A 16882-nucleotide genomic window follows, 5' to 3' on the forward strand; every position below is an offset into this window, starting at 1 on the left:
GCAGTGAATGGAGCCCAGAGCGGCCGACAGGGTTTCCAGCTCCACCCTCCATCCCAGATTGGGCCCTCCTCTGCTGGGTCTGGCGATGGCGGAGATTGGGTGGGCTGGCTGGAGCTGCTGGAGCTCGGGACCGGAGTCAGAGCCAGCCGGGCAGAGCCAGAGAGTCACACCATCCCCGCGTTGGCAGAGCCCGTCCTCCCGACTCGCTGTAACCGGCACATGTGACGGAGGGAGCGCACGGTCGCGCGCACACGCGTGTATGTTTGCATCCGAGCATGTGTGCTCTCTTTGACTTCGACTGCTCCCCATTGTAATCATATGTTAATTTTGGCATTTGTTGTCCACTCGTTATAGCATAGCACGTGTGTGTGGTGTGTGTGTGTGTGTGTGTGTGTGTGTGTGTGTGTGTGTGTGTGTGTGTTTTGGCTTGACCCGATAGTGTGACAGCGCTGAGAGGATGAAGATTGATCACCTAAGAACACCCCCAGGGCTTGGATGACTGGCAGGGAAAGAAAGAGATAGGACAAGATGAGAGTGGCGGGAGGGGGGTGATATAGGAGAGAGCTGGAGAGGGGGGATGGAACAGTTTACGGTAGTGGAGGGAGAGATAAAGAGGGAGAGAGAGGGAGATGAAGGGAGAGAGGTGGTGATTGAAGGAGATTGTTTTGGGGAGCGTGTGAGAGAAGATAGAAAGGCAGAGGAAGGAGATTGGGGCCCGTAGAACATGGATACATTTACCGGTGTGAGATAAATGACTATAGATGGCTGGTGCCACTGTGTGTTTGTGTGTGTGTGTGTGTGTGTGTGTGCGCGTGTGTGTGTGTGTGTTAGTGTCTGTGTTAGTGTGTGTTAGTGTGTGTGAGGCGGGCAAAAATGCATTCCTCTCTGTGCATGCAAGTGCACATGTGTTGCAGCATTTCGTGAGAGAGTACCTGATTTCCAATCGGTCCTCTGGGGCCTCTTGGCGAGCTGATGCCAGTTTCAATCTCTCTCTGTGATCTCAGGACATTCCCCGGCTCCCTCCGCTCTGGGCCAGAGCTCTCGGGGAGAAATAAGATCACTGAGAGGGTTGCAGCATCTCAATTTATCTGGAAGGAGCAGCAGAGGGTGGGGTGGTGGTGGTGGGGGGGCTATAGGTTACTTTCAAATGCATTACTGCGCAGAAAGACTTGGAGATGCTAGCTGTGGGAGCCACGGGGGGGGTGGGGGGGGGGGGGGGTGGAGGAGAAGAAGAAGGAGTCGGTTACAGAGAAAAGATTCAGACCGTGATATGTATATGAGAACCACATAATATCAGGTTTATTAATGATATGATCTTGCGTTCATACAGTATATACTGTCAACATAATATCCAATATTATTACGCAGAGACACAAAGTAACCTCTTTTTTTCAACTGCACGTTCACTTGTTTCAGGTATTGAATGAAACACAAAAATGAAAATGAGTCAACACATTCATATTGTATATATACTGTATATAGAGAATGCTATCGTGTCGTGCTGTGCTATCATAAATGTTGTCAGCAAATGCAGATAAACACTCTTATTGTCAACAGCAGTTGAGAAGAAAGGTCTCTCCACAAGGTCCAAGAGGCTGTTCCTGAGCTTTTGATCAAAATACATGATCTTCATCAGACGATGGAGTCCATGCTAGATTAATAGATTGCCCCACTCCTGAATCGAGATTGTTTTCTCAATTAAATATAATTTGAAGCGGGATTAAAACTGAAGTTAGACAACTTCCTGCTTTGCAAATGATGCAATACTAACTTTTTGATGAAGTCATACCACACACTTTAAAGTAGTCCTGAGTGGGCAGAGCTCGTATAGCAGAGGACCCCCTGACTCTCAGCACGGGACTTTGGCTGATAAATTCCTGAAACACAAAAAAAGAAAACCCAGGGTTTCCCCCACCTCACGTCCTGTAAGCAAACATTCAATGGGATTGATCAATCATTGCTGAGTATAATCAGATAGATCCTGACGCATCTCACCTACTTGACGATGAACAATCGCCTCGCTCATTAAATATAAGGCCTTTACCTCTGATTATTCATGAAAGAAAATGTAGTGAATTCCTCAGATGTTAGCGTTGGAATTTCAGGGGACGTGGGGCGCCTTCACTAAAAAAAAACTGCGGGAATACAAGCCGTCATTTGAGTGCACTGTTCCTTTAATGTAAAGAATTTCTTCATAACATCCCTGTATATAGAATACGAGATGATGGTTTGTTTGTTTTTGCTTTTTACACATATCACTCAGCGCTCATTGTTCCCTGTCCTCCTTCAGAACAACACTCAGGCAAATGAATGCCCATTATACTGTGTCCATCTGCCGATTGTTGTTTCCTGAAATTGTAGCAGGGAACAATTCTCACGACGCCATCCGCGAGCATCCTCCAATCCCCGAGCCTTTTGTTTCATTCTGAGATCTGACCAGGTTTTTTTTCCTTTTTTCTTCAGTCACCCCCACGCCGAGCCAACCTCCGCTAATTGTTCTCTACCTCTGATGATTATTCTCATAGCGCTATCCGAAGCAACCACATGTTTGTGAGAGCTGAGGAAATAAAGAGTGTGTGCGAGTGCTCGCGAGAGCCCGCGCGTGTTCGCTCGCTCAAAGGGAATGCGAGCTTTGACTTCCTGCTAATTACCCAGCATGCTCTCTGTTCTGTGGTTAATTGTCCAGGTCCTCTCTTTCTCTCGATGGGGGACAGGGTTGGAATGGAGTGAAAACATCCACCCTTTCTCTCTGTTTGCCTTCCAATCCATAGCCTCCCTCTCCATCCTCCATCCCTCTCTGAGGGTCACTTTTCGGCTCCGCGAGGATGCAAATGAAAGGCTCAGTAGCACGTACAGGGCAATCTCGCGAAAGAAAACCCACATGGATTTTTATTGTTTGTGTGTGGGCGGGCGCCCATGTCTGAGTCTGTGTGAATGTGTGCCAGTGTGTGAGTTTGTGCTTGCTTGTTCTGCATGCATGTGTGAGTGTGTATGTGTTGCATGTGTAAGACAGGATGCATGACAGCGAGGTAGCAATGGTTAGATTTGAGGGGAGGGGGAGGGGGGGGGGGGGGATGCTGCTGCTGGCAGCTCAGTGGAAGAAAAAGGAAGGGGAGGAGGGGAGGGGTCTCTGTCAGCCCTCTCTAATTATGTGTGACGTTTCCATGCTGGACCACTGTCAGAAATCCCACAGTATTCACACACAAACACACGGACGCGCACGCCAGCAAACACACACAGCCCGGCACTAATGATACAGAATTGTGATTGCCGGCTGCCTGCTATGATAGAACCCCTCCATAGTCCTCCGCTACATAAATCAATGTCAATTACCTCCCCAGAGCACATTAGACACTTTCCATTCCTACTCGTAATTAGTATAGCCCATAGACATATTCCCATCCCACACCAAGCTTGCTGCGGAGCTTCTGCACACAAACAAACCGAGCCAGGAAATGAAATGAAATCGGGGGGGGGGGGGGGGCCCCGCGTTCAAATGCATACCAGCACATTAAGTCGTGTACATGGCGCCGCACGGAAGGCAAGTAATTGACCAGATCGCCTCCTCCTTGCATACGTGCGCACATGAGGGGTATTGTAATTAATTACCGCTGGCCTCGCCATCACAGAGTGGCTGTGAAAATGAGTTGAAACAAAGACACATGCTGGTTGACCTTGGAGTGTGTGTGTGTGTGTGCGTGTGTGTGTGTGTTTGTGCGTATACACATGCGTTCTTGCATCAGGGAGCGTGTAGGTTTGTGCATGCATATTAAAATGGAGGGCTGTGACACTGACAGGCTGGTATTTTTAGACAATAACCTCATATTTCTTTGCGTGCCATCTCCTTGCCGCTCATTCAGCCCCTATGCGTCTAGAGGTTGTTGTCCCCCCCCCCCCCCTTTCATCTCCGCCCTCTGTTTTCCTTGGTGTCACGCAGCGTACCTGACAGGTAAAGGCGGAGGAAGAAGGAGGGAAGAGGTGGAGGAGGAAAAATGAGAGGGATCCAGCAGGATAGCAATCCAACAATCAGTGGCATGAGATGATGAGAGAGAGAGAGAGAAAGAGATAGACAGAGAGAGAGAGAGAAAGAGATAGACGGAGAGAGAGAGAAAGAGATAGACAGAGAGAGAGAGAAAGAGATAGACGGAGAGAGAGAGAAAGAGATAGACAGAGCACAGACTGGCTGAATAATTGATAGAGAGTGAAGCGGTGCTCCCAAACCAAAAGCTTTATGCTCTGAGCTCATCACCTGTTTTCACCAACTGTTTTTTAAGAAGAGAGGACACATGTACAGACACGCTGTAATGGAACAGCCGTTATTAAAGACATCACAAGGATAGGAGGACAGCAAAGTGCAGTTAAGCATTATTCTAAATAGCCCGTGTCATTATCACTGGTCCTACTAGCCCAGTCTGAATAAATATGACAGTGAGCTTCAGAAGGAAGAGCCGAGCACTGACACATATTTGTGCACGCGCACACACACACACACACACACCTGTTTGTATTACTTCACTTCTGAGGACACAATATGTGAGTCACATATCTTGTACCAGAGGCAGACGTGAGTCACAAATCTGGTGTGACTTTAGTATCCACTTATTTCCACTTGACAAAGAAAACAAAGACTAACTCGAGTTTGACTTTAACACCAATGACTTGTGACTTTACTTGGACTTTTGGTCGTTTTATTTGGAATGACTTGCTATGCTCCCAAAGATTAAAAATGATGTTACAGTATCAGAAGTGGTTGTAGCAGTACAGAGAAAACAAGATATCTCGGGTTGTCACATTCACATATGAGAGTCGTAAATGCTGAACTTACAGCGATATAGCAAATAAAGAAATCGCAGATAGAGACACGACAACTTTCAACCTCATTCCACATTTACAGCAGCACAAAGTTAAGGCCAGCTTTAATGTTTTCCTGTGCAATTAGTTATTAGTGCCAGTATTTTGGCTGTGCGCTCTGAGGGTTTTGCCTCCAAATAGAGTAGTTCAGATTATGAAGCTAGATGCTTGTGTATAATATTATCATATCCGAGAAATTATGGATAAAACTTCATAAATACGACCGTACTTATGACTTCTGGTGACTAGTAGTTCTCTCGAAAACCAATGTTGAATACACTTATTGTAATTCGCTTTGGATAAAAGCATCTGCTAAATGACTGTAATGTAATGTAATGTATATGTAATAACAGGAATTGTTGTTTAACCATCATAGCATGCCAGCCCTCAAGCAGCCTTTTGGAGAAATGAGGAGAACCAAACAAAATGTCCTGTCTTTGCAGAAATGTCCTCCCTTCAAAGATCAGAAACTCACAAAGACAGAAAAGCCAGAGCATGTGCACCACACACCTACACACACACACACACACTCAAAAACACACAAAAAGCAGCGAATCCTACAATGACGAGCAGACAAAAAAAACTCCCTCCCCTCAGTCGTCTTTGTTGCAATGGACCGACCTCGCCTCCTCTGATCTGTCACATTCACCTGCGGGCTCTCTTCTGTGGAACCACCTGTTGTCTGGCTAGGGGCCGCTCCTCACGCCCCATGTGGGTGTCGCGAAAGATGCCACAAAGGTGCCACAGAAGTTGCTCTTATTGTGTCCTTGAAAAGTTTCTCGAGAGCAGCGTTTCATTTCCTTACCATGGCAACAACGTTCCTACAAGGTCAGATCGAAAAAGGAGTCTGAAAAGGAAGGAGGGAGGGATGGAGAAGGAGACGAGGAAAAAAAGAAAAGGCGTAATGTATGTGAGAAGTAGTGGAGCGGCGGTAGGGGGAAGGAAAATGATAGCATGGGAAGGGGAGGGAGAGTAGCGAAGGAGACGCGTTGGGTGAGCAGGTGCAGCGATATCAGAGGATAATGGGTAATATGACCAAAGGGATGATGGTTCAAATCCTTCTTTTATCCTCTCTGAGCTCTGACCTCACTAGGGCAATGAGGACAGGAAAGGGGGACAGCAGTGATCCTCTGAAGCCATCGAGAGCAGAAGCGAGGCGCATTGTAAGTGGGGTGAGCGGAGGCGAAACGACGGAATGGAATGGGAGAGAAAAAAAAGAAAAGAAAAAGAGTGCAGCAGGTGGAGGTTAAAACGAGACCTTGGACTGGAACGGGCTGAATCGGAGACGCAATCAGTTCAAGGATGTTCAAACCCATATGGCAGGAAGGGTTCATCGGAAAGAGAAATTGGACAGAAGCTTGCACATATGTGACCCTGTCTCTTGCACTCTGATTGGGCGGTACTGTGGCGTGTCCGCCAAATGTTTACTTCTCTACCAGAGCATTTCTTTTTTTTAAACCACTTGTTTCGGCCGCAGAATCGACTCATAACACAAACATTATCTTTTCTCTACCTGTAGAATGACCTTTTTTCACCCCTGTGTTTTTTCCCCTCTTCAGGCACTTCCTGTTCAAGACGTCGTCAGGGACCACCCCTCTCTTCAGTAGCTCCTCCCCCGGTTACCCCCTGACCTCGGGAACTGTGTATTCTCCGCCCCCTCGCCTGCTACCCAGAAACACCTTCTCCCGCTCGGCCTTCAAGCTTAAGAAGCCGTCCAAGTACTGCAGCTGGAAATGTGCGGCGGTGACGGCCATCGCAGCTGCCGCCCTGCTGGCCGTCCTGCTGTCCTACTTCATCGGTAAGTGATGTGACGCACCACATGTTGTTCATGAATAGGATACTTTAATCATGTCTTTTGAATGCGCATGCTTAGTCACACATTTTCTTTTAGGTTGGTTATCCCTGTTTGTTTCTGGGACCCATAGCGCATGAACTTTGCTCTTATCTGTATTCATCCCAGAGCACAGTGGGGGGGAGGGGGAGCGTCAAGCCAACGGCCCGTTGTAAACACAAGGCAGATTCTCGAGGTGCAGGAGTGTTGTCACTGCAGTCAAAATGAGACTCAGCCAGGGCCCTGGCCTCCACTCTGCATCAGCAAACAGACCGTCAGACAGACAGAAATATTCACACACCACAGCATAATGTGGCTGTTTCTTTTTTTTTTTTTTTTTTTTGTGAGCAGGTATCAGTTAAGATAGGAATCCCTGACTCACCCAGCAGGGGAGCGGATGCCTCTTCACTTATCTGAAGCCAATGCGCGATAGTCATACTTAAAGGAACGGCGGACGCTCAGAGGAGAGCACTTAGCGAGCACCTCGGGAGGACATTATGATGGCTGGCTTCTGGTTGATCTGAAGGGAAGAGAGAGAGAAAGAGCAACGAGTCGGGGAGTGTGTGTGTGTGCGTGGGCGAGGATTTTATCCTCTCTTGACCTGGTTCACTGGACAGGAGAATGCAGGCCTGAATGTGTGTGTGTGTGTGTGTGTGTGTGTGTGTGTGTGTGTGTGTGTGTGTGTGTGTGTGTGTGTGTGTGTGTGTGTGTGTGTGTGAGGAGGCGGCAGATGTGTCACCGAGCCCTTGATTGGCCTCTTACCCGAGAGACTAGAGGCAACAGATGGGGGATCTTAGGAAACAGTGGCATCAGCAGAAAGAACAACCTCCTTATCTCCTCTACATACATTATTAATACAATTTTACATTATTTATAAATATATATATATATATTTATATATACATCACCATCCATCTCCCCATCCACAGTGAATGTGCGTGTGTGTGTGTGTGTGTGTGTGTGTACCCCCTCTGAGTGCCCTTGAGAGCGGACCGCGTCCTCCAGAGCAGATCAAGGCCCCTTGCCTTGGGGCACACAGACCGATCCGGCCTCTCCTGAGCTTTGCGCGGTCACACCGCGCTGGACAGCCACATACGGAGGAAGGAAGGACCTTCCCCGTTGATACTTGAGGGCAGGGATGTAGTGGAGCGTAGGAACTCACCAAACCCTCCGTCTTGTTTTATTAGCAGCGTTGGGGCTCACTTGGGGAATGCAATGAAACAAATATTTGTTTTCATCAGAGAACATGCTATTGTTAATAATATGAAGCTGATAAGGAACTAATGAGGAAAATATTTAAAAAATGTGTAAATCTGAGGACATAATTGCTTGCCTTATCTGCACTTCTTCTTTTTTCTTTTTTTTTACCACTACATCAGTGTTAGTGCGCCAGCTGGGTACTTCCCAGACACATACAACTTGTTAACTGTGTTGCATGTCTGTCTTGATAATTATTAGCATTAGCTTTTTAGCCATAATATGAAAGGAGTTTTTATAGCAAAAAATGAGACTGGTAGGCATGCTCTACCAATACAGTGTGAATATACTGTGCTGTACATTGGAGCCTTTTTTTAACAGACTTCAGTGTATAAGAACATTTTCCTTTAAGTGCCACTTTCTGTGTATTTACTGTTTTATTGTATGCCAAACGTCAGTGCTTCGCCACCAAACTTAATTGTGCAATTGGCAATAATTCGGTAAGCTGAAAGAGGCTGTAATGATACTTTATTGTCATTACAGTATTACTTTTGCGAACCGTGGGACTCCTTTTTTTCAGCTGCTGTCAGGAAATGTTTCGCTCCGGTGTTTTGTCTGTGCTGAACAGAGCTGTAGCAGTGCTGCCAAGCCTGAAACCCTTGTGTTTACCTAGCTTTTTGTAGCGTTAATCGTGCAGCAAGTTTCGGTCGGAAGAGTTCACTGCTCATAAGGGGGATTTTGTAGAGCCTTGTTTGTGTTGTGTGTGTGTGTGTGTGTGTGTGTGTGTGTGTGTGTGTGTGTGTGAGAAAGCCCAGCACTCACTTGGGGGATTCTGCGGAGCACCCAGAGCCATGCAGCGTGAAGAGGACCCCGCTGAGGCGTCCGCCCAGGAGCCCGCTCATAAATTACACCAGGACACATGTGCCTAAACAGCACTTTTCATTTTTGTGCGAGCACGCGTGAGCGTATGTGTGTGAGTACTCCTCCCCACAGAGCTACCTGCGGGATGTGTGCGCGACAACGTGTGTGTCTGATAGCGAGGCTTTGTGGGCTCGCTGGCCTTCAAACAAAATCCTTTTTTCTTTTTTTTTCTTTTGCGCTTCTTAAGGCCATAAATAAACACTGAACAATCTTCCAGAAACACATACACACATGTGTGCATACACAAGGAGAACCTTTTAGAAAGGCTGGACTCAGCATGCTTCAGGAGCACGGTAGATGTTATCTCTTTGAAGCTTCTTCACTGTGTCCTACTGTTAGAAAGGAGCCATGGGGATGAGATAAACACACACACACACACACACACACATGGATACACAAGATGGAATAAGCATGTGCAGCTGTGTGTCTCTGCATATCTGTACAAAGAAATGTGTGTTTGTGTGAGTTAGAGAGAATTATTTTGTTCGGCTAACGCATTTAGCTCCCAACTGCGGCGGAGTATGGCCTTGTCTATACGTGTGAAGGAATGACTGAACGGATGGAGGGAGGAGGATAAACGACACTGCTTGTTCTTCATTCCCCCAGCGTCTTGTTTGCTTGCTCCGCATGGAGCCCCAGAGCCAAAGGAGAGGTGGTTGCTAGGATACAGGTGAGCGGCTGGCATGCGGGAGGGAAGACGCGCCCGTCATTGTGTACGGCAACCTGGAGAGAGCGAGATATAGGGAGACGAAAGGGATAGAGTTAGAGTAGAGAGGGCAGAGGGGAAGAAGGGAGACACCTTCAGCGTGTGGCCAGAACGTAAAGGGGAGAGGAAGAGGAGACTCTGGCTGGACAGACAGAGGCGGAGGGCTGAGGCTGACATGTCACAGTTGGCACCACAAGGGACGAGAGAGCGAGATTGAGGGGGAGAGAGGAGAGTGGTCTGTTGTTTTCACTGCCGGGAAAAAAGGAGGCAGGCAGAGAGAGGAGAGATGAAGGAGAGCGTGGCCGTCCTGAGGTCCTGTCACCTGCAAATATCCGTGGGACTAATGTCTCCAAATTGATCACAGCGAGCGGAGAACAGAGGGAGTGTGACAGAGAGAGGGGGGGGGGGGGGGGGAGGACGAGAACAGGGTTGGTGTGATGACAAAATAAGTTAGAAGCGAGAAGACGGATGTACGTCTTGGAGAGATGCACGGGGAGAGAGAAAATAAGACAGAAAAAAGGGATGCGTTAGCAAGGAGATGAGGAGGCCGGTGTGATGAAAGATCGAGGACATGTCAGAGTCCAGGTGGACTGTTTTCACACAGACACAGGTGTGCCCTTGACTGCAATGAGTAAACTCGCTCGCGGGCGCCGGTGTCACCTTCGCGGGGGTGTTTCGTGTGAATGTGCGCGCGCGTGATGGCTGAATTTGTCAGGCTCAGTGGCATACTCCACATGGTATTGTCACCACTGATGAATGAGAGCACACAAACACGCGCACACACACAGACGCAATGTATTTTTAGTCTTGCTCTCAGCTCCCCTTGTCTATTGATTAAACACACACACGCACGCACACACACACACACACACACACAGTGTCATCGAGTGTGACCTTCATGCCTCTGAGCCGACCACTTTCCATCCATCATTGCCGTCTCGCTGTACCAGACTGATCACAATCGCTTACTGCCCATTCTTACCGCTTGTAAGCGCCTCACTTCAGTGCATTCATAACGACGCTGCCTTACATAATAACATGTTAATGATTTTTACTGCTCAAAGACGTAGAGCTCTGCCAAAATACACCGGGTATTAATGTAATCAGAGTTTGCAATTTCTGAAGGAAAAAAAACGTGCATATTTTTGTCATTACGCTGGCTGCAGTGCAGTAGTGATCACCTAGCAGCTGGGTAGAAAACAGGGGCGTTTCAGGAGAGCGTGTTTACAGATTTGTACTCAGTTTTAAACAAGACTCTTTTCTGTCTGAGCGTCATCTAACGCACACCAGACAGGCGCATAGGAAAAGGAAATAATTAGAAAGAAAAGGTTGAATTCCTGTACATTGTCAGCACTGAGTTTGACGCCTCGGCCTTTTGTCAGGCATCCAATTCAAAATGTGAAACAACACACCTTACACCATACTAAAGCCCCAGGCTCTAACAACCAATCAAAAGGGGGAGCCACTTTTCAAAAACACCTGAGACAATTATTACATCACATTGATTAAAATAATAAAAACAGGACCAAGCCCCCCCCCCCCCCCCAAGATGTCACGTCACCACGCCTCCAACTTAAATGTTTCCTGACACACAAAGACACTGATTAGCACGTTTTTACAATAAATAACGTCTTCCTGCAACATTGACAGCTTAATGAAGTGGTTCCCAATTCATTTTGACCTTTAAAAGCAAAGCAGTGCCTCCTCTATGAGTTCAGAGCATTCAACCAGAGAGCAATGTTCCCCTCTTGGATCTGCATAGTTAATTATTCATTATGTCGAAATAAAGAAAGCAAAGCACGGAAATATGATTTGCGTTCCTCATCTTTATCTTTTTAAGATACCGGCTATCACGTTCGGGAGCCACTGTCTCAGGACATGTTTCAAGCAATAGAACATGTTGGGAAAAATAGGGAAAAGACATGCAATGCATCGCAGATTATGTGTTGTTTTTTAACAGCTCTGGCCCCATTTTTGGTGAATCGATGTCTACTAGCGACCCCGTTATCACAGGTTATATTTCTAGCAAGTCGTTTTGCCGAAGTGTGCTTTTCCTTTCTTTGATTGTTTCATTAACAGCTGCGAGAGTGCAATGCCGGTACTGTACCTTGTGAGTCGGTGTGTGTATGTGTGTGTGTGTGCGTGTGTGCGTGTGACAAAATGTAGCCCTGGAGACACTTACTGTAGCAGGGACTACTACGGAACAGGTTTTCAGTACTTTGTTTAAATGTCTGTCTGTTGACTTTGTGGAGATTTTCTCAACGCGATATCGTCACAGCCATGCAAGATGCAGTAACGTAACTTTTAAAGTGTGTAGTTGAGATCAAAATGAAGGCCAAGTCCCAAGATGAGTGTATTCCAAGCAAGAGCATCGGACGTAGGGGGGTAGGTAGGAAGCGGGTACGGTATGCTCCTGGCCTGATTTGGTGCTGCGGCTGGTGTGATCCCATCACAAGACGGTCTCTAGTTTGAATAGTTTTCAGAGGCTTCAGGAGGTGAAACTATTTTTTGAATTTCACAGTCCAAAAAAGCAAAGTCTTCTGAAAGTAATTTGTTTTTTAGGCAGAAATATGACTTCTTTCCCCCTCTTCATTCCCACCTTTTTTAATCATCTTACAACCTGTCAGGTTCATCTGAGCAGCCCTGTGGGGAGTCTCATCCCACTGCCTGAGTACATGCCTCTGGAATTAGAAGACAAAAAGAAAAATGGAGAGAAAATCCAACTATGTTGCTGATTGTGTATTCATGTTTTAGTTTTTTTTATTATATTATTCATTTTTTTGACAGATGTGTCTACTAGTGGCCCCTGATCAAAAGTTATATGAGTGATGTTCCCTTCTTGGATTGCTTCATTTGAATATTTTTAAGATACCCGAAGAAGTGAAACTGTCATTTCACTTTTCTTTTCTTTTTATTCAAGATTAAACCCAAATCAGATAAATCATGTCTTTTTTCAGCAGAAATATGTTGTTTTTTCCCCCCCTCTTATCTATCTTATCAATCATCTCTGGACTCCTCAGCTTTATCTTTCAAACCCCTAGGGGGTCCTGACCCAAGGTTGTTTTTTTTCAATAAGGAACAAAGACAGCGAGCCCCTTGAGTGTGTGTGTGTGTGCGTCTGCTTCAGTTGTGTCGGACCTGCTGGTCTCTCACGTTGTGGCTGCCTTCCAAAGCCAGCTCCTTGACCCCAAAGTCCCCTCTCAATCTGCATGTGGCTTCCCGTCTGCCGATACGAGGTGGAACAGCTAGAGGTCAGGATGTGTCGCTCATGCCAGTGTGGGTGTGCGTCCACATACATTTGGTGTGTGTGTATGTGCTGGGGTGAGGTGAGGGCATATGGTGAATGCAGGAACCTGGGCATAAGGATCAGACGGGGAGCGCGTGTCCCTAGCAGCAGGGCCTGTCGCACTGATAAAGGTTAGGATCTTACCACACGCCGCCGGTCCAGAGAGAGGGCAGGGCATGACCGGGACCGGCCACAAGGCGCTATACCATCTGCACCAGAGGGATAAATGGGTCATCAGCATGGGCCAGGTGATACAAAACCCAGTGCACACTTGTTCAGCCAGTACACGGTGGAAAACATCAATGTTTGTCCTTTGACTTCCTGTCTGTTTACCTGGAGTGTCTGTACGTGCTTTGGAGGATCTATTCTTTGCTTTGATGTTGTGCATGAATCCAGAATTCACAGCCTGTCTGACATCACTGCGGAGCGTTTGCACCGCCCCGCACCAAGTGCGTGTGGGCTCATTTCATTCTTTTATTTCCTCATTTATTTATTCATTAGTGCGGGTCTTATCTGGGCCCAATCGTTAGTCCAATTAGGCCCATGGTGCTTCACTAGTCCTGTGTTAGAAAGAGGAGACGGATGATGGCGAAGCGAAAGAAAGAAATGTCTGTCCTCTCTTCTCCTCTCCCGCGTCTCTCATTTTCTTTCAGCCTCTCCGTCTCTTGGCCTCCAGAGCGGACTCTTCTCCCCGTCTCTCTCTCTCTCTCTCTCCCCCTCGCTCATTCCCTCTCCCTCTCTGATCTGCGATAAGATAGCATAGTTCCTCATATCCTGTTTCTAATACAGATCGATGAGAGGGAGAGGACCGAGGTAGGAAGGGATGAGACGAGGCAGAGTGGGTTGATGAGGAGAGGAATAAGGCGCAGGGAGGGGCGGGGGGCTGGGGGGGTGGGGGTTAGGGTAGAGATATCTGAAGAGGAAATGAGGATTCAGAAAGGAGGACATCACTCAGATTCACATCTCTTTTCATTTAGCCCCATCACACAGACACACGCGCACGCGGGCCGTCTCAATATCTCAGTGCCAATAAGGAAGCCATTTCTGCTGCGTGATTGAGTGAGTTGCCGTTTCTTTCCGCCAGACGTTGTTCTGCAGGTAGGAGCTGCAAGAAAAACTCACATAACCTTTTGTGTTGCAGTCAATTACAGTTCAGTTGCATCAGCTGGGTAAGGAGGTCCCGCCGGGGGTTGCTGTGTGTGTGTGTGTGTGTGTGTGGGTGGGTGTGTCTGCGTGCATGCACTTGTTGTTAACACCGTGCGATTTTAAGCATGCATACGCAGATACACACACACACACACACACACACACACACACACACACACACACACACAGGAGCAGACAAATTGTCTCTCTCAGTGTCTATGACCCCCGAGGGCAGCAGCCAACCGCCGCCCCCGTCCCTCTGTCTGAGACTCTAAATGATCTCAGCGAGCAGCGCCTTAACAAAAAAACGTATCTGAGAGACAAGCCCGCTTTATTTATAGACTACATAAGTGGATATTGTGTTGTAAATTCGAAGAAACATCCCAAATGGCCTGAATATTGAGCAGATGAGGGGCAGCACGCTGCTTTCCCCCCCCCCCCCCCCCCCTCAGTCTCTCTCCCTCCGTGTTAGCACCGCACCCCTTTTGGTGCAGAGACAGGGGGGGAGAAAGGTGCGAGCGATACAGAAAAAACGCAAAGGTGCGGCGTGATGGGGGGGAGGGGGGGGGCAGAGAAAAGGCGGGGCTGGTCTCAGCTACAATTACCGCCCTAATTGAGGTCAGAGTTGTTAATTTAGTGGTGAATTAGAACAGTTAATATGCATTTACCAGGACGGCCAGGGGAGATGGCAAAGAATAGTGTGTGTGTGTGTGTGTGTGTGTGTGTGTGTGTGTGTGTGTGTGTGTGTGTGTGTGTGTGTGTGTGTGTGCGCATACACTTGTGCTCTTCGTGTAATCTTGGACGCATTGCAAGCGATTACACACGAAAGCATGCAAGGGGCCATTCTCCTGCCTTTGGTGCAATTAGGAGCAGTGCAATTCGGTTCAACGGGAGATGCTGCCTGTTAACTACGGCATGATACGGTTGAGGCGGGCGAGAGGCGGGCGAGAGGCGGGCGAGAGACACGAGAGCGAGAGAGTTTGAACAGTTGGAACATGTTCCAGGGAACAGAATGATGATGATACAATATCTTCCAGTCAGGGGGCGCTCAGTGAACAGTCTGCCCACAAAGTCACCTTTCTCCCCACCCCCATGCAGAAATCCATTTTGCACCCTTTAACTCTGACACGTATAAATATTTCCCAAAACACACGTCGGAGCATGAATCACCGCCATCTTTTCTCACCCAACTAGTCAACGCGATGCAGGGCCACTCATCCCTTAAATCTTTCCCCTCCACTTGCCATCTTCTTCTCCGTTCCTCATTCCATCCGTAGGGGCTCTTATTCATCTCATCCTCTCTTCTCTGCAGCATCATCATCATCACGTAGCCTGTTTCCCTGCATTTTTCTTTTTTTTTTATCCTCAGGGGATTCTATATGTTCTTTAATATTCTCTCAGATCCTTTCTGTCCTCCAGTATTCTCTCTGTTCCTCTCCTGTTCTCCTCCTCTCTGCCGAGGTTCGGCGCGACTCCTTCAAGACCCCCCTGACCCCCCCCCCCCCGGTGCTCGTCCCTCTGTCCATCACGCTGTCCATTTTGCTTCTTGTTTTGTCACGGGATCACGTGTGCTGCTGCCGCTGTTTCAGATGCTGTCTTCTGCAGATGATACTGGCAAGCACTTTGCCTCTCTAAATTATGCATCGAGATTACATAAAAATAAAAAAGAACCTCTCGAAGCAACAGATCTATTTTTAATCCCACTCGTTTGCTTGTTAAACCTGTTTCTCTGTGATCTTTCCACGTGTACATGTGTCTGTCTGTCTGTCTGTCTGTCTGTCTGTGTGTGTGTGTGTGTGTGTCTGTGTGTGTGTGTGTGTGTGTGTGAGAGAGAAGACAGAGATTAAAAAGGAACGCAGCCCAAGTCAGACTCTCTTGTTCTCCTTGTATCTGTCTGTCGAATTCAATTCAGATTGTCTTCATTGGCATGGCATTTAATAAAGCCTTCCAATGCTCCTTCAAAAACAGTAATTACGGCAATTATGATCCGAAAAGAAAATGCTTAAAATCATGGCAACGCAATGCTAAATACATCAATTTCAGAGGTTTCATTTTGGCTGAAATTACACCCTAACAAAGTCAGAAGTGTTGTTAGAATGAGGGATGGTGCTCGTAAGGAGAATGATAACACGTGTCTCTCTTTGTCTCCGTCTCTCTCTCTCTCTCTGTCTCTGTCTGTATGTCTGTCTCTCTCTCTATTTCTCTCTCTCTCTGTCTCTCTCTCCCTCTCTCTCTCTCTCCCTCTCTCTCTGTCTCTCTCTATTTATCTCTCTCTCCCTCTCTCTCTCTCTCTCTCTCTCTCTCCCTCGATCGCTCCCTCTCTCTCTCTCTCTCTCTCTCTCAGTCTCTGTCTCTCCTGCTCTTTGTGTTGCTGCAAAAGAAACCTGTTGACAAAGCATTGGCTTTTGTGCTCCTTGTCGCCAAGGAGTAAGAGTGCCATCTATTGGTCAACTTCTCACAACCGCCCACGGACAAAAAAAAAAAAGGAAATGGAGGAGAGAGAAAAACTCATTTAGGAAAACCATACATGTGCACTGACCCCTTAAACACACACACAATGAGCAGACGTACACAGCCAACTATAGGGCTGTCTGATGCGTTCTTGGGCATGACCTAGATGGAGAGCACCGTCACAATAGACTCGCTATAAGCTTACTGTCTCCTGCCGATTCAATTGGTAATCTTTCCATCGACTGCTTCCCCGTGATACCATCTTCGCGCGCGCCTGAATGTGTGCGCGGATGCATGTCTGCATTATCTAGGAGGAAGGACAGGCAAAGATAAGAAGAGAAGAAGAAGGGGGGGGAAAGGGGGAATTAAAAGGAAAAGGGAGAGAGGAATGAAGGTCAGCATGGTGAGAGAGGAGAGGGCAAGAGGTGGAGAGAAGAGAGACAGAGAGACAAGGGGGGGGGGGGGGGGGGGGAAGGACACCGTAGTTCCTTCG

General features: G+C 47.5%; 1 protein-coding gene across 2 annotated transcripts in view; it reads left to right on the top strand.

Annotated features, from left to right (window-relative positions):
* tenm2a (teneurin transmembrane protein 2a) overlaps positions 1-16882 on the top strand; it is a 214957-nt gene that overhangs the window by 163910 nt on the left and 34165 nt on the right. For both annotated transcript variants that reach the window (XM_076103209.1, XM_076103210.1), the window contains one exon: positions 6411-6649. In XM_076103209.1, coding sequence (XP_075959324.1) covers positions 6411-6649 — 239 coding nt within the window. The remainder of the gene's footprint in view (positions 1-6410; positions 6650-16882) is intronic.

Source organism: Anarhichas minor, unplaced genomic scaffold, assembly GCF_050575085.1.
Source record: "Anarhichas minor isolate MPS153535 unplaced genomic scaffold, ASM5057508v1 ptg000028l, whole genome shotgun sequence".
NCBI lineage: Eukaryota > Metazoa > Chordata > Actinopteri > Perciformes > Anarhichadidae > Anarhichas > Anarhichas minor.